The 18,535-nt window shown below is 39.0% G+C and overlaps 1 protein-coding gene across 1 annotated transcript in view; it reads left to right on the forward strand.

The window, feature by feature from the left end:
• Positions 1–17,929, forward strand: part of LOC107655057 (putative methyltransferase NSUN3) — a 21,410-nt gene extending 3,481 nt beyond the window's left edge. Inside the window, exons 5-9 of the mRNA XM_016442452.1 lie at positions 4,007–4,128; positions 16,469–16,484; positions 17,225–17,307; positions 17,390–17,409; positions 17,745–17,929. Coding sequence (XP_016297938.1) covers positions 4,007–4,128; positions 16,469–16,484; positions 17,225–17,307; positions 17,390–17,409; positions 17,745–17,929 — 426 coding nt within the window. The remainder of the gene's footprint in view (positions 1–4,006; positions 4,129–16,468; positions 16,485–17,224; positions 17,308–17,389; positions 17,410–17,744) is intronic.
• The last annotated feature ends 606 nt before the right edge of the window (positions 17,930–18,535 follow it).

Genomic DNA, 18,535 nt, shown 5'->3' on the forward strand with positions numbered 1-18,535 from the left:
GTTGTTGTTGTGATCATAAACTGTATGGATGTGATTACACGCGATACACGGAGCTTTTCCCTCACTATTGTAATACGCTGCTTTTGCAAGGTTCCGTGAAAACGTTTCAGCTTTTATTTTCCTTTTTCGCCCTGAAGAAGATATCACAGGTTCATCAAGTTCGTCGAAATGATCCATCCTCGATCACTTTTAGTCAGCTTTGACGAAACTCCTCTCAGCTAGCACGTCTTTTCAAAGTGAAAGTAGCCTTGTCACCTGACCTGAATACAGCGCGCTGATTCGCTAAAATGGACTTATCGGCTTCTGTTCAAAAACAACAAGGGTGCTTGTCGGCTTCTGCAGTAAAACGTGAACTCACGATGCCTTGAAAGTGGACAAAACCGGCTTTTTTTTTTTGACAAAACGTGTTTTGGGTTCAGATCACGCTATATGTGGAGAATAATGCCAACAATGCAATTTTTTTTAAAGTAGGGTTTATCGGTTTTTGCAAATGAACTCTTCATATTCTCTTCATAATAAATTAGATTTACTTCCTTAGTAATAGGATAGGCCTACTATTAATACTAGTTATATTGTTTTTAATTTGTTCCCTGGTATCTGCTTCTTATACTGTGTTTTTTCTTATACTGCTCTTTGTGTGATAACTGGCAACCCTTCACATGGAGCTTTAATCAAGAGAGTGAAGAGTTCAATAGTGACTAGAAGGAGAGCAGCAGTATGCAAACTGAACATCAGCTACTGTTAGTGCTGACTAAGTAGTTTAAATTATACACACCCTATAACCGCATCATTATTTGACTCCAGCCCGGTGAAGACTTTCATATCAAAGACCATAGAATATACTAAGACTGCACGATATATTAAAGCTATTTAAAAATAATCATAATATAACATAGCGTAGCATAGTGCTATCTTTTATAAACCTATGCTGCTAACACTGGACAATACATCAGTATGTTTCTAAGTATGTGAATTATTGTACATTGCGTTTTCAAATTAGAATTTTAAACCCTCTCTGAGTTTCCATGCTCTGATGTCCACATGCTCTTGTTCAAGAAATTACAGTGGCTATAGCATTTCTATCATAAAGAAGTGGCCAAACATTAAAGATTATGTGGACATTTGAATTAAATGTTTGGCCAAAATTAAACAAGGATTTGATCACACTGTAAAGTAAAAAAACAACCAAAAAAACAACAACAATACAATTCTGCTTAGGCCACCCATTTGGGCAGCAGAAGGCCCTGAGCCTATGTGCTCCTCTAAACTGTCCAGGTGCTGCACTGCTCTGGGGGTTGACTGCTGCACCTTTGTTCCGATAATATCCCGTTATTAACAACCCTTTAGAAAACTGAATCCTTTGACAAATGGCTGCGTCTCAGTCTCGCACGCTCTGCACGTGAGTTAACCTGTTACGGTGAGTTAAAATCAGTTATGGTTGACATTTTATACCGCAATATATATATATATATATATATATTTACATCGTCATACCACCCAGCCCTACTTTAAGCCATCATTTGAGCACTGATATTTACCCAGGATGAATCACCAAATTACTTCTTCATAGGACAGAACAATTCCTAACATTTGTTTGATTCTGTTAACTGCAGAAGCTAAACTCACTCAATTAACCACCCCTGAATGTCATCCATTCAAGTGTTTGGCAAAAAAAAACAGCTTGTTTGTGAATGTCAAACTGACACTCTCACATGACATCAATAGCAATGCTGCCTCCAAACTCCTAACTCTTAGTGCAAGCCCTTACTTTCCATATCAAAGCAACCAAAAACCTGCAAGGTGGAATAGAGGGCTTCTGCACACTCATTTGAAGGCAAAGCTGCATATGTTCGCATTTTTTCCTCCACTCATCATGAGGTGAGGAGACACTAGGCAGGTCACTAGCAGCCATCCAGGCCAAACATGCCAATCAAGCGGTGAATATGGCGCTTTTAAAGTTCCCAGATACTGCTGACTGAGTATTATCCTCTGCTGGCAGCGAGAGAAGAGTTGGTCCACTGAGCAGAAAGGTAAATGAATACACAATGTGACAGGGGGTGTCGTGGTGGTTTTAAATGAAAACAGCTTAGGGTGGATGCGTTGGTAAAAGAGGTTCATGCTTTTTTTGTTGTTGTCTGTTTAGTTTTTTTATTCAACCTGTGCTCATTGGAAAAACATTCCTGTGGTGAGGTTTCTGTAAGATAGATATTTTGTTGCTTCTTGCATGTTACTCGACACTTACAAAGAGAAATGTCCAGCGCATTCAGTTTTATCTGAAACATATGAACATAAATCTGGCAGTGTTTTTTGTTGATGTTGTATGCATCACTGTAGTTCAAAAATGAAAGGTCTGGTGAGTGCTGCTAAAAGGCTAATGCTGTACAACATTTGAAAATAATGTACCACCTTCACTAAACCTAACCTTAACTTAACTGATAGCGTTAATATAAGCATGAGATAAACATGCCATTTATCTTGCTTCTACATGTCTTTGAGCTCTTTTATCGTGACTTGTGTTTCATTAGATTTTCATGAGCACTCTGCATCGCAAGAGCAGTGTTTACCAGGTGAGCTTCTGAGCAAGTTTACTATGTCAGAAAAGCTAAACATATGGAGGTTATGTGATGCAGACTTCAAAATGTATTAGTTTATAAATCTCACACTATGATAAAAGTGTTTTGAGGTCAAAACATAGTATTGTGCAAGGAACTAAGCAAAAATCTTTAAGTCTTTATTAATCAATATTCTGCCCTTGTAATCATAATTTGTGTAAAAAGGAATAAAAGCTTTTGGTGTTTTACAGCCACTAATGCTTATTTCAACCAAAAAAATACAGCTAATTGTGTATATATAGTAATTTATTTATTTATTTTTGATACATAATTGTGCAAAAATGTTGGTAGAGGCACTTTTTTTCCAATGAGTCCATGTTGTTTTCTTTATAATTTACTGAATATAGCACAACCTCAGATGGTTGTGATATACTGATCCAACCAGAAGGTGACAGTGTTGTTGTTTTACTCTCACTGACCTCCTTTCACACTGGACAGATGCTTAAGATCCCCGGGACCCTCGATGGAGGGGACACAGGTACGCATTCAAGCTCTGATGATGATAGACTCCTGTCCCGAAATGTCAAATGAATATGTCTCTTAGAGACCACAGACCCATAATCAAATCACTTTATCAGCGTTGGCACTTAGATGAGGGTAACAGGTTTCTCTTGGCTCTTCCTCTTAAACGTGTTGCCGTTCCTAGATCACATTGTCAGGCCCACGGGGGTCTTTCTACACCATCATGTCCTTTAGTGACATCGGTCTCCAGAGTGCCCCCCCGGCGTTCTTTTAGCCAGACAGGGAGCAGAGCTAAGAGAGGGAATTAAGAGGCTCTAATACAAAGCTGGCAGGCAGAAAAACAGTGGGGCTCAATTGTCAGCTTGACAAGACAGTTTCAGCCAGTTCTAATGAGGAGAGAGTAGTCTCAAAGGAAGCCGAGAAAGACGAGCTTAGCAAGAGCTAGGAACATTGGGTTTGGTGGGTAAGGGACTGCAGGATTTCCTGAGAGAGATCCATACCACAATGAATGGCTGGTATTTTTATTCAGTCCTATCTGTTGCGCATCTGAATCTTTCAGGGAGCTTCTTACTGCTTGCGTTGCTTGTTTAACCACTGTAGAAGATTCTAGCTCAGGTGCGTTTTGTGATTATTGGCCCCAGGTGTGTGTAGTGTTTCCACTCTCTCTCTACTTCAGCCGCTCTCTTATTTGTTCAGCCGGTTTCACAGAGGATGGTGTGAGTGTGTTGGTTCTTCTAAAGAGCTAATGAGGCCCATACCGGCAGGTCCCTGCTGTCCTTCTGCTTTCCTCTTTGTGTTATGTTCACCGTCCCCCAGGTGAACATGAAATATTCCCCTTCAGTCTCTTACACTGTTTTTTCCTCCCTGCAGAGTTAAAACCTGCTCTCTGATGTGTGTTTGTCTGTGTGCGTTGCTCCGTCCCTCTGTGTCAGGTGCTTGTAGATGCCCCATGCTCTAATGACCGGAGTTGGCTTTATACCCCTGATACCAACCAAGGGGAAATGTGGCTGAAGGAGAGAACTCAACTACCACTCTTACAGAAGGAGCTGCTCTGGTAAATATCTATCACGGGAACTCACACACAGACACACACACACAGACACACACACACACACACACACACACACACACACACACACACACACATCCTCATGGGGACCTCAAAAATGTCCCCACAAGGTCAAAATTTACTAGTATTACTATCCTTGTGGGGACATTTGGTCCCCATAACATGATAAATACCAAGTACACACACACACACACACACACAAACTCATGTGGGCAATTAGACGGCGCAAAACAACTTTTTTTTCCCTTTTTTTCATTCTTTATTTTCAGATCTATGATCTTGAACTTCCTGACAGTATGCAGCAATTTAATTCAATGAAGGCACAATTTTGACATGAACGCTTTAAAAAGCCCCTTTTATTATTATTATTTTAAAAATATTGTTATGAACCGTTTAATGACCAAAAACTATATTTAGCTTTATCCAAAATTTTATTTATGCACAACCCTGTTGTTGCACGGTTTCTGCCTTTTACTAAACATTTACTATATATATATATATATATATATATATATATAATTATATCAGAAAAATATATTATATATAAAATTGTCTTTTATATTTTCGATGACTAGATGCTACTGACTGGAGTCTGCAGTATGATTTCAGAAAGCATGTAGCAACACTGTTGACTGTGCTTTAGAATAGAGGAATTGCCTTAAATTTCATTTTAAGACACTTCATTTAGTCAGTGAGAGAACCTGAGCAAAGGTATAATGTGTTCTGTAGTTTTAACATGGATGGTGGTTGCAATTTTAGGTAAGCCAACAAGTTATGTGGTCATGAAATACCTCAAGCCTGACCGAGGAGCTTATATTTAAAACTTTATAAACCGTAATCTCTAGCTTCCGCTAACTGGTGCGTGCGTTCTGATGACGTAGGACGTAGGCATAGCGTAAGCTCCGGTGAGAATATGCTAATCTTGTGAGAACCAAGTTCTGTTTACAGGTGCAAAGGAAGCAAAGTTTGGTTAGCAAAGGAAAACCAGTCTCCTCTTGGCTTATATCGAAATCCTCCGACATTTTTCTTTACAAATCCTCGTTTTGTACTTCTAATTCATGACCGGTGTATTGTTTTGTTCTCTCCTCTGCGCTTCCACGTTCGTCACTTCTCACCTGAGCTTTCGCTACGCCTACATTCTACATCATCTGCCGGAACGCCACTCTCTCGTGAACGTGTGTACGACAGTTAACGGAAACAAGAGATTATGGCTTATAAAGTTTTAGATATGGATATTTATCCTCTAAACCAGGGGTGCCCAAACTCAGTCCTGGAGGGCCATTGTCCTGCAGAGTTTAGCTCCAACCCTAATTAAACACACCTGAACCAGCTAATCAAGCTCTTACTAGGCATACTAGAAACCTCCAGGCAGGTAGGTTGAGACAAGTTGGAGCTAAACTCTGCAGGACACCGGCCCTCCTGGACCGAGTTTGGACACCCCTGCTCTAAACCTTCAAATCTATCCTGCGATCAATATCTAAATATATAATAAACATTATGTGATGAAAATAAACACAAGCACACGCTCTTTATGCTGTTTGCATGGCGGCCACCATGGGGAAGACAGAACTAAGGGGGAACAGACTTCGACAGAACACCGGGACGGAGGGTGTCTTCGCCCTTCCATTTTCTGCATTGGGCTCCGCTTGCCCTTTCAAATCAGTGAGCAGCTCACTCACGCAGGAAATGAATTATTACCCCTCAGAGGGAGAGGAAAAGAAGAAAAAGGGAGGGGCGAGAGACTGGCAACGTAAAAGCGTACTCAGTAAAGATCGCAGAGAGTCCATTGCTGGTCTGAGAAATAAAAGACTTTAAAATAGCCGCTGACATTTACACTAGCTCCCCATGTCTGCTGTTTTAATAATGCCACTGTGAGAAGGACAGAAAAACGTGCACACCTGTGATGAGGCGAGAAATTCTCCACTGTTATACGAGGAAATTGAATGAGTGAGAGAACAAGTTCAACCAAATTTAAGCTTTTACTTTTTGCTAATGTGCTAAACTAGACTGCACTCTTTAAAGTACAAATAACAACGGCTTCCTTCACAAGTAGTTCCCCTCTGAGATGGTCTTTCACTCACACAGAACTGAAATGTCCTTTTTTCATGCTTGTTAAACTGCTGCACTGTGGTGGAAAAGTGTTCAAATTTGTGCTTAACCCTCATGTTGTGTTCTGGTAATTTTTGCCAGGACAGGATTTTGTTTTCCCAAAATTGCTTTCTGACTTTTCTCACACAAGGTATAACAAACCTTAACAAACATATTAAAAAAATGATTTTAATAACTGAACTCTGTGTGTAGAGAACCGGATTAAGCACAGTCTGTACATGGACCTTTGTTCCACTTTAGATCATATGTAGCTGAACCATCTTGACTATGTCCTCATGTGGCCGACAGAGCGCTGGCGACCCATACTGATAACTGATTTAATCTGGTTTCGCCCTTTGCTCTGCCCCCCCCTCTCTCTCCCTGTTTGATGTTCAGATTGCTAGCCTGGCCTGCATAGCAAATAGCAAGCCAACTCTGCGGGTTGCTACACAGTACCCAGTGTTAATGGGGGTCTGTTTATGACTGGTCTGGCTCTGCTTATTGAGGAAATATGGTCAGAGCGCCAACAATGTCTGTATGTGTGCCTGTGCTCACCGAGGCATAGTTTATATTTTGGATGTTTTTGTCTTATTTTATTGTAGTTATATTTTGCAAACAATGCCCCATTAGGAGGCCTTGTGAATTTTTTTCCCACTCTGATCTCATTAGTATTTATAAGTATTTAACGTTTACACAGCAGTTAAAAAAAAATTCAATGATGATTAATTAATGATGATTTAATAATGTGTGTGTAACATTTATGTCTTGTTTTTCCATTGTGTTGTTGGTTTGACCTAGTTTTCCTGTGTTCTGATTAGTTAATTCTGTCCACCTGTTGTCTTGTTAGTTACCTCATTAGTTCTTTTGTTTGCTTCATGCTTATAAGTCCTCAGTTCATCCTCAGAGTTTGTCAGTTCTCATTTATGTTGGCGTGTATTTCTGTCACGAATCCTGTTCATGAACTTCCATCTGCTTGCCACCAGAGGTCGCTCTCCCATTATATTGACTCTCACACCACACAGACTGTTACACATCACTCTGGACTACATTTCCCATGCTCCATTGCACAAATCACAAGCTCACCTGAAACCAATCACACACAGCTGCTACTAATAACACACACTATATAAATCAGTCTCACACCACCATTCAATGCCGAGTATTGTATAGTGTTTATCACTCTCATAGCGATAGCTACGGAGCCATTTCTAGTTCTTAGTTCCTAGTCATAGTCTTGCCCTGCCTGCTTTCCCGTGTTCAGATTCTTGCCTGTGTATTTTGTGTTATCCTTTCCTCTTGCCATTCGGACTATGCTTGCACCTTGCCTGGGCTATTGCTCATGTTGTCGGATTACCCCTCTTGTCAAGCCCTCTGGATATTTTTAGCCGCTGATCGACCACGCCCGTTTTGGACTACTCTTCTGTCTTGCCCTCAATATACCTGTTTGCCATTGTCTGACCCATGCCTGTTTTATGACCACGTCTCCGTCTAAATAAAGCCTTGCATATGGATCCGCATGCCTCTCGTCTCGTTCGCCTCGTAACAATTTAATTCCTGTCCCCAGTATTTTTGTTAGTAAACTATTTCCTATAGTTTTTTTTTTTATGGTTTAGGCTTGAGTAAAGTTATTTGCATGTGTGTTCAACGGTGTATAAAAAACTCTTTAGTTTAGGGACCAATTCTCACTATTAAATAGTATTAGCATGCCTGTTACTAGCATATTGGCTGTTTAATAGTACTTATAAATTTTATATTTTTCATGACCATCTTCTACATCCCTTAATCCTGTCCAATACCTAAACTTAACAACTACCTTACTAACAATTAATAAGCAATAATTCTTCATAACAATTCACAGTTAGGTAATAGTGAGATTTGGACTTTATAATAACCAAGTTTGACACACACACACAAAAAAAGTAAATTTTACATATTGTCATTACTAATACATTAATAATGTATGTTTCAGTGTCTATATAAATGCATGAAAATATTCATATTTTACATATGGATGTATACAATTACTAATAAGATCATTTTATTTTATTGACACTGACAGTGAAACCGTAATTACAGACATTCCTAGCTGATCTAAATAAATGTAATCTGTCACCCTTTATCAGATATCAGAACCACCCAGTAAATACAACGGATCAGTTTCCGCGATAACAGACATGACAGAACGCACAAGTGAAACAGTTGTAATGAATCAACTTCATCTCGCCTGTTAATTACTTCATACACATTCTGCACTGTTGCTTATGGGACTAATTATGAGGCAGACAGGCAAAGATTTCAAAGTGTCTCTCCAGAACGTTGTAATGTCAAATGGGAGTGTATTCACGGGTAATGGTGCACAGAGAGACACACAGGAAGTTCTTCTCCGTGGTGTTGGTTTGCTTTGATGGTTATGTTTGAGGAGCACAGCACATGCCATAAAGATGTGTGTCCATTCAAAACAATGGCTGTTTCTGTGCTTTACTGCAATAGCCCACATCAAGCAATGTGTCAATCACCTATATTTATTGAACCAAAACTTTTTTTTTTTTCATAAAATTTATAGGGTGAGAAAAGCAAGAGTACCTGAACGACAAATAATGTGACATGAATGGCTTTTATGGTTTTGAAAATACATTTTCTAAAAAATGTCAAATGGTGTAACCATCAAGTAAAATATAATATTTTACTTGAATATAATATCAAGTAAAATATAATATTAATATAACATATTTTTTCCTTATATCTTTAATACAGAGTGTACAAAATGTAACAATTGTAAAAAAAAAAAAAAAAAAAGATATATATATATATATTTTTCCCCCCCCAGTATTAATAAGGAGGGAACCTGTTTTCACTGAATTATTTTTTGCTAAAAAAGAAGAAGAAGAAAACATTATGGTAAACTAGCAAAAATGTTATTTTCAGGTCATTCTTTTAATATTCTTTTATTTTCTTTTATTTCTTATGTTTTCATCCCCTGTTGTTCTCTCACATCAAAATTCCAAGACATTATTTGAACTGTTTTGGACTGTTTTCGCTTGTAAACTGTGTTTGATCTGTGCATAGTTTCCTCCTGATTCAGACTTTTTCATAAAAAAAAATGTATTTTGGATAGAGGTTTCGTATCTTAGCCATAATCAATGGTTTGTAGTATATGTTAAAAAAAAACTTCATGATGGATGTGTTGATTACAAATACGCAGATTTTCACTTTACAAGAATGGGCCTTGCATCCAAGGTCAAAAATGCTTTCGTTTTCTCTAAATGTGCATTTAATATCACCTCATTTTAACGCTCGATAGAAAATATAAACATCAGTTATTAATGATACTTACAGGTTGTGATTCAGTGGAACCAGCTGGTCCCAATAAACTGTGTACTTAGCCATCCTTTAAGAGCAAGCATTTTGTGAATCCCACGTTGAACTCCCCAAGATTGGAGAAGCAGTCGTCAGTAAAATGACAGGAACACAAAAAAGATTGGGGTTGTACTGCTGTGGTACAGTGGGGGAAAAAAATATAATTTTAACCACTGATTCTTTGCAGCCTCTTCATTCAGAAGTGAAAATAAAACGAATTTACTTTCACAGCGTCTTACCACACAAACAAGCTATAGTGTTTGAGGGTGGGGTCAAGTTGTTTGCGGCCGGACAACGTAGAACATAGTGCATGGGCATTATGCAAATGTTGGATTCGAATTACTGACGACTTGTTTCGGCTGTTCAGAGTCAATTCTTTCTTTTGGGAGACAGTAAGTTTATTTATCGTGCACTTTCGGCTTTACAACTTTGCAGATTGTTTACATTCATATACAGCTACATTACACACTGCATGAAAGGCAATATTCGAAATGGCATAATAGGGGCCCTTTAACTGATGGACTGGAGTTGTGTGGATTACTTGGGGATTATTGTGATGTTTTTTATCAATTTTTGGACTCTCATTCTGACGGCACCCATTCACTGCAGAGGATCCATTTAAAGCTCACTTAAATTTATTTAAAATTTATTTTAGATCACAGGCATGACATTGCGATGTCTTGGAACCCTCTTGGAAACTAGGTTCTTCAGGATGTAAGGTACCTTCATGCACAAAACCTTGCCTGTTAAGCCATTGACTGACTGGGCAGCTGCCAGCTGTTTTGGACACAGTCTTTATAAAATCAACATTTGCAGCATCAGCTGACCTCGACCGTGACGGCCATTTTGTTGACCTCCGCGTGAACCCGGCCTTTTTTTTACTTGCTTATTTTGGCAGGCTGTCCCTGAGGCAGCTGAGCTGTGTCGAGCTTCACCCCACTTCAAAGGGAGAATATAGGTCTGCTTTGCATAATCAAGCGGAGAGAAGAAGAGCGAAAAGCTCAGCAGAGAATCTGCAGCAGGAACATGCAGCGTTTGATAATCTCTCCCCCACCACTAGTCACAGAGCTGCTAACATCCCAGCACAAAAGGGAGAACGATGGGACATCAAGCCTTGTCATGGAGTCTGGCCGTGATTATGGTCATGTGATTATGTTGTTTTGTTTCACTTGATCTGAAAGTCCAAACTGTTGGAGCCTATAGGCTATTAAAAGAAGCAAGGCCGTCATGTTCATAAAACGTGATTTTGCCAAGTAAGACATGTCCCTGGATCAACATCTTTTGTTGATCCTGGATCAACATTACTGTCCAAAAATACAGACATAACTCAATCCCTACCCATAATTTATTCCTAAAATCAGAGGAAATGATAGCTGATTAACAAGGGTGTGGCAGCACCTAATCCTGATTGTAAGTCTAAAACTGACATTTCCTGAAAAGTTATCTCTCAATTCTGATTGGTTGATTGGAATGATGTTCCAGGATCAACAAGGATGTTGATCCAGGAACATGTTGTACTTGGTTAAATCACACTCACCGATGATTGAATGCCATATATATAATTTTTTACTATTAATTTGAACTGTTTTGTTCAGGTCACTTACATTGTAAGGTTAATTGGACATAAACCTTTTAAAAAAAAATATATATATATATAGATATAAGCACAGGTGAGGCTACCTGCTAGGCATTTCTGCCAGACACACTTCCGCCAGTGGCGTTTGGGCAGCTGCAGAGTCGTCAGCCGGGAGCCACCCTTCCTAGATGTTTCGTTCCTTTAATCCCGGAACATCTCCGGGTGGTGGAGCAGCCGCCCTAGAATCCGTTTCTCCCCCAAGACTTGTCTTTTCTGCATAGCCAGAGCCTAAAGCTCCCCTGCTCTGCCTCCTCTGCCAGATCTTTTAGGGCCTTCTGCAGCTTGGGGCCTCTGACTCTGAGAGTCTTAAGGAATCGCTGTGTGGAGATTCTGGTGAAGCCTCTGCAGCCAACTTCCACTGGAAAGGTATATGCTCTCCACCTTTTCCTCTCAAACGCTGCCTCCATCCCGTCTTCCCATGGCACAGTTAATTTGGCCGTGATGACAGTCTTTGTGGTGGTGGACCAGATTACAATGTCAGGTCTAAGATATATACAGTATATAGGCTGTTTATTCACAATGAACTCAATCAATAAAATATATGATTTCCTTCAAGGCTTTGTAAACATATATTTCACAGGGGTAGAATGGTATGAATAATTCACTCCGAAGTTTTCTGTTGCCCGACCAACTTGAATATTATATTAGAGACGCACCAATATTAGAAATGTAGCAATACCAATAAACTGATTTCACTCAAGTTCAAAACTATTTTGTCTAAAAAATAAATAAATGAATAAAATAAAAAATAAAACCAACCAATGTAGATGCTACATATGATTTTAGGCATCCTAATTATTATAAAGGTAGTATGAAAAATCTGCTAAAGATTAAAGATAAGGTTATAGGTTGTTTTTAAATATTAACTTTTTTAAGTTATTGACTATTGGATGACAGCAAAAAAAATTTTTTTATATTATATTGAGCAATACTTAATTTCTTTTTTGAACAGCAATATGTGACTGGAATTTAAAATGCAATAAGCTCCACTGACATACTAAGAGGTTAATAAACCAAGCATTTAAAACAGGCTTACATTTGTCAATTTCTTAAGCTCAATCTTAAAATCAGAAAACAGATCAAACAGTCATGATAAATCTCTTGACTTTAAGCTGTCACCCATATTTTTAATTCTTTAAAGTCATGATTATTGGTCTCGCCTCACAGGTCATCATCTTGAACTAGCAGATGGACGTGATCTCATTAACCGTATTAAATATTTATTTGTTTATTTTATTTATTTGTTGTATTTTTTGCTCAGATGATCCAACATAGATGTGCATGACTTTTCTGTTTTCAGAAAACACCTTCCCATAGCACCAACTCCCCATCCCACTGAGCTCATAACAAAACTTTCTCTTCAAATATCCTGCCTGAAAGGAATGCTGAGTTAGGTCTGGCCTTAGATCCTGTGAACTCCTCATCAGCAGGGTCAGTCACAGTCCAGTGCGGTTTAATGTCCATCACTTGAAAGTAGGGCTGCACGATTAATCGCATGCGATATTTAACGCGCATCTTGTCAGAAAGCCGGTTCTGTAGTCAGCGGTAAATCTCCATCACCTGCGTGCTTTCACATTGAGCAGCATTAACTACACAGAGCCGTTGTTCACTGATGAACTGCGCAAAAAATCGCGCGAATATGAACGTGGTTTTGCGCAACTCGTCAGTGAACAACGGCTCTGTGTAGTTAATGCTGCTCAGAACCGGCTTTACTGATAAGATGCGCGTTAAATATCGCATGCGATTTATCGTGCAGCCCTAATAAATTTTTTGCGCAGTTCATCAGTGAACAACGGCTCTGTGTAGTTAATGCTGCTCAATGTGAAAGCACGCAGGTGATGGAGATTTACCGCTGATAACAGAACCGGCTTTACTGACATCAGCAGGTAAATCGCGTTAAATATCGCATGCGATTAATCGTGCAGCCCTACTTGAAAGTAATGGGTTGAAGCAGTTCTTTTGCTGATCTGAGACCGGCTTTACAGTTCTGTCATGGGCATTTTTCCAGTAGCAGATTCAGAAGGAGGTTTTGACTGAGAGGCGGCATGAAGACAGAAAGCATCACCCTTCAGCTGCGGCCATAACAGTCTCTCCTGCTTTATGTAGCCCATTAAATATGATTCTTAATAAAGCTGACTATATAGCTAACTGACCAACCTACCATTAAAAATGAATGAATGGTGCCGCATGATGCAAGTAAAACTAAGGGACTGTGGGTGTTTAGGAGGAGAAAAGAGAGTATGGAGAAAGATATTTAAATGCCTCGCTAAGTGGGTTTTTTAATAGCCAGAGGCAATATTTGTCGGAGTCAGTGGGCAATATGACCATTTTATCAATTTTATTATATAAACATATTCTGAATTTGATTTGACAAAAAATTAGTTTAACAGTTCCATATTAATTCAAGTATACGGGCAAAAAAAATAAAAAAAAAATTCTACTTTCTTATAGCTCCTCCTGACAGCTCTTTTTGTAAAACTTTTTGCTGTAAATTTACAGCAAAATACTGGCAGCAGAGTTGCAAACCATTTACTGTATTTTTACAGGACTATTGTAAATAAATCACAATGTATTTTTACATAAACTGTTTTGTCTACAACAATTCATTGTTTTTTTTTAAGATGGGAATACTTGTTGATTGCTTCTATTGTCCTCATTTGTAAGTCGCTTAGGATAAAAGCGTCTGCTAAATGACTAAATGTATACTTTTATTATTTTTCATAACAGTAGTGGGCGGAAAAAGAAAATTGAAAATAAGTTTTTTTTTAATCAGCAAAAAGCAGAAAATTTACTTTTATGAACGTGACAGCTTCATTTTAAACATTCAGATATGGACATTTTTATGTCACCATGATAAATGCTATAGCACTTGCTTTGAGTGATATTTTCTATTTTTAATTTAACATTATAATAAATATTTTTAGTGTGTCTGTCAAGTTGTCCACTCTGTTATTTTGAAAGCTGACATCACTTCCTTGGAGAGAATTATAACTTGATAATATGAATGATGAACACCAGAGATGACTTTCACAGCATTGCTCTTTTTTTTTTTTGCACAATTTTGCCAGTTATCTTGAAAGCCAGTTTGCCTTTCTTGGTTCTTGAGTCATGTTCAGAGTTAACATACATAAAGGCAGGGGAAAAAAATGAGTACATATGCTTAAGTAAAGAAAGAACAGATGGTATAGGCCTATGCAATCGTTTTTGTAAAACCAGATGTCTGTTTTAATTATTCATTTTATCTAAATTTGTATAAAACTGGCTGTATAAGTATAAAATTATCTATAAGTGTCAAACAACTACACTTTTATTGAAATAAATAAGTGTATTATACTAATTTCTCTCTCAAATTAAATGTTTTTTTTTTTTGGAGAAAAATAAAATATTTGACATGTATGTGGAATATTCCTGGAATTAAACCATATTCCTTGAATTAAACTTTAAGCGAGATGGCTAACTGATAAGCTTAATTTAAAAAGCTTGTTATCTGTCACGCCCCTGGACTCTATCTGTGTGTTTTTCCTCCCCCACGTGCTCCATGACCCAGTTTTCTCCCATGTTAATGGTTTCATTAGTTCCAGGTGTTTCTCGTCATCCCCTCCTCTAGTCCTTTGTATTTAAAGTGAGTCCTATTCAGAGTTCCATTGTCTGGTATTGAATGTCATCTTTCCCCGCTACGTGTGTGTTCCTGGTTCCTTTGATGTCAATTAAAGTCTCTTTGTTTGAAGTTTACTCCTCGTCTCCTCGTTCCTCGCTCCGTGCTCCTCACAGTAGCGCAACGTGACAGAATACCAGACCAAAAACAGTTATTTCTGTGTGTTCCCTCCGTTTTTTAGTTTTCGTTTTACCCAGTGTTTTTTGTTTCCGTTGTGCCCATGGATCCTCTCGCCCGCCCTGAATACCTTCTCCTCCTGCTGGAGCGGGGGGAAAGATCGCTCGAGGGCCATACCAGACTGTTTCTGGCCCTTGCTGAACTCACCAGCTATCCGGACGACACGCTCTGCACGTTCTATGAAGCCAGCCTGAACACCGCGTGCAGAGCGCCGTCGTCTGAGGATGGTCCTCGAGTGGATTTCGTCGCCTTTGTGGAGTGGATTCTGACGAGAAATGGATCGCCATTCACCATCTGCCCCGTGAATGATCTTGCCGGATCCATTCCTGACCCAGTGCCCAGCCCACCATCTCCCCGCTGCGCGGAGCGAATGCCCAAGCCCATGCTTGTCATCCCCTCCTCTAGTCCTGTGTATTTAAAGTGAGTCCTATTCAGAGTTCCGTTGTCTGGTAATTAATGTTGTCTTTCCCTGCTACGTGTGTGTTCCTGGTTCCTTTGATGTCAATTAAAGTCTCTTTGTTTGAAGTGTACTCCTCGTCTCCTCGTTCCTCGCTACGTGCTCCTCACAGTAGTGCAACGTGACATTATCATGTCGTGTGCGTTCATTTGTGCTTTTCACTTATACCACAAATAGGTGCAATAATAACAATTAACAACTTTCTTAAAACACATTTATGTGTTTTATGACTTCTAATAAAGAAAGCAATACAATGGCAACTGGCTTCTTTGTTCCTCACTTTTCAGTAGTTATACCAGTGTAAGCAGAAGTAAATACCAACATGGAAGAACTCTGCATTTAGAAAGATTCTCATGTTATTCTGATACACGTCAAATCAAAATTCCCTTCTGGTGTGTCAAGCTTGTTACACCATACAACCCTGGCAAGAGCTTCTCTGTGCCCCGGTTCAGTCTCTTATCACCTGGCACAAAGAGTTCCATAAGAGGTGTAGTTCAGATGTATTTTTTTATCATGTTAGAGGTCATGAGTGCATCATTGGTGTAATTGATGGCTGTCACATAAAGGTCCAGAGGCCAGGCAGTCATTACCTCAACAGCTATAACATGCTATACATGCTTAAAACTTTCTTTACTTTTTTAGTCTTTCACCCATAACTGGATCATTTTCAGCAGTGTGTGAGCTCTTTGTGTATCTAGAACATTGGTTTGCTGGTCAGTAATTGTAACAGATCGGCCAGGCTCCACCACTACCCAATCACAACGATCCCTCTCACCTGAATTCTGAGCACTTGCACCTGTCACCAATCTAGCACCTCATCAACCAGCCTGCATAAAAGCACACACCTCAGACACCCTCACTGTCCGGTCTTGTATACATGTAGAGGACTCAATGACTTTGCTACTACTGCCATTTGAATACTTCCTGCATTACTTACCTCCTGTGTTCCTCCTAGTGTCTCCTCGTCTCCAAGTGTCTCCTGTTCCTCCTAGTTCCCGGATCGCTGAGGTGTGTGTTCCTCCTGTGTGCATTCCAGCTCCTGTAAAGCTAAAGACTCGGATTACTCCACTCGTCATATCCTTTGAACTGGTCTATGAACTATTCACTCACCATCACATCATCTGGACCCTACACCCGTACTCTCTGTGACCAAATAAAACTGTTTTATAAATACTAACCTGTTGCGTCAGACCTCTTCCGTTACAGTAATGACTGTAATTAAACACCTTTTAAAAATACCCTATCCCATGAGTACATTTTTAGAAACCTAATAAATATAACAACACTCTACATAAGTACAAAATTCATTCAAGAAAACAATGCATACAACTTTCAAAGGATTTCTGTAATTGTTGCATGTGTTCTTCATGAAGGCCCTTGATATATTTTTTAGGAACTCAAAGAGTTTCCCCTGTTTTACCCTGAATCTTTTAGGCAATTTTGGTTTGATTAAAACAAACTGTGGTGTGATTGCTCTATTAGTGCGCTTCATTTGAATAAGTGTGAATGCTGACTTCCGAACTATGGTGCATACCAAACAAGTGGTCCGAGATCCCCTGAAAATTGTGGTTCATCTGGTGCGGTTTGAGCAATATATGAACGACACATGGACCAAAGACATCTAAATGAACCAAAAACAGGACCTGATGTCACAAGATGCGACCATAAAAAGGATAGAATGCTCAAGCATGCCTGTTTCTTTTTGTCATAGGAGCTATGTTACCCAGTACAGTTTGGTACAGTCGTCGGAACCATTGTCTTCTTGCAGCAGATTTCCATTGTTTTAGATGTTTGGTAAATTGGCAAAATATACATCATAAAAGCTGTCCAATCAGGTTGTGACTGTATCCATATGCCTTTTGTTTTGTATCTTTAGGTATGGTGTTAAAAATGACAGTGTGAACACAAAGCAAACCAGGATTAAATGTGTATATATATATATATATATATATATATATATATATTGGCCCAGACCAAACAAACCAAGAGAAATTGAAGTTTAAGTTTAGACACACTCTTATTTCTCTCCATTGTACAACTGAATAGACAACAGAAGAACAGTGACATCCATTTGGGGTCAAGAGGTCAGAGGATGAAGCACAGCTGCTGAATGCCAAGAGATGTGGAGATGGCTGAGTTGGTCCAAGGATTTGGAAAGTGGGACTTAAAACTGTTCAGTTAATTTCTGGGCTCTGACTGAGCAAAATAACATCTTCTGGCCCTGTGCCAAGATCTGGCAAGCTTTTGGGAGCTCTGCCTCATTGCTCATGATATGCTGACGCATCAGGTCAATTCAAAACTGAGTGTGATCTCTGCTGAAGACCTGATGAGAAGGCAGATTAGTGGCACTAAGGAACAGAAGATTGGCAGCTATAAGAGAACCAGGCTGGTCATCTGGGATGTGGGGCGGCTGTAAAATCTAAATAAATTCATGACTATTTTCATGTGAAATTAATATTGTGTGTTCACTTGGATAGGCATGTTCTCATCGTACATGGCTGAATCTATTTTAGATTGATATAACAATGGTGTCACTAGCCTGGTCAGATCTGGGCAATGGAATAGCTGCACTGAATCATCTATAAATGCTAAAGAAAAAAAAAAGAAAAAACATTAACAAATAATAACTTTATGCTTTCAATTCATGTTTTAATATAAAGTACCTTGTCAGTCCTCTTCCTACAGTAATCTATGGGAATCTTGGTAATTTACTGCTGACCTAAACAGACAATTGATTTGTGTTAAATAAAGAATTTGTACTAAATTCCAGTAATAATAAACCCCTGCGTGCGTCTGAACTGAAAATGAAAACATTCCTATCACTAATATGATATCTAATAAATACATACACAATTATTTCCTTATAAAATAAATTATTTGTGAAGCCAAACACTCTCGCAATGCAAATGCCATGCCACAAAACACTGGGCTTTGATCTCCTCGTAAAGCCAAACACTCAGAAACAATGGGCTTTGATCAAGATAGGAAGATCTGGAAGAAAGACCATCTGCTCTTCAGTCCC

Source organism: Sinocyclocheilus anshuiensis, unplaced genomic scaffold, assembly GCF_001515605.1.
Source record: "Sinocyclocheilus anshuiensis isolate Anshui unplaced genomic scaffold, SAMN03320099.WGS_v1.1 scaffold1231, whole genome shotgun sequence".
Classification (NCBI taxonomy): Eukaryota; Metazoa; Chordata; class Actinopteri; order Cypriniformes; family Cyprinidae; genus Sinocyclocheilus; species Sinocyclocheilus anshuiensis.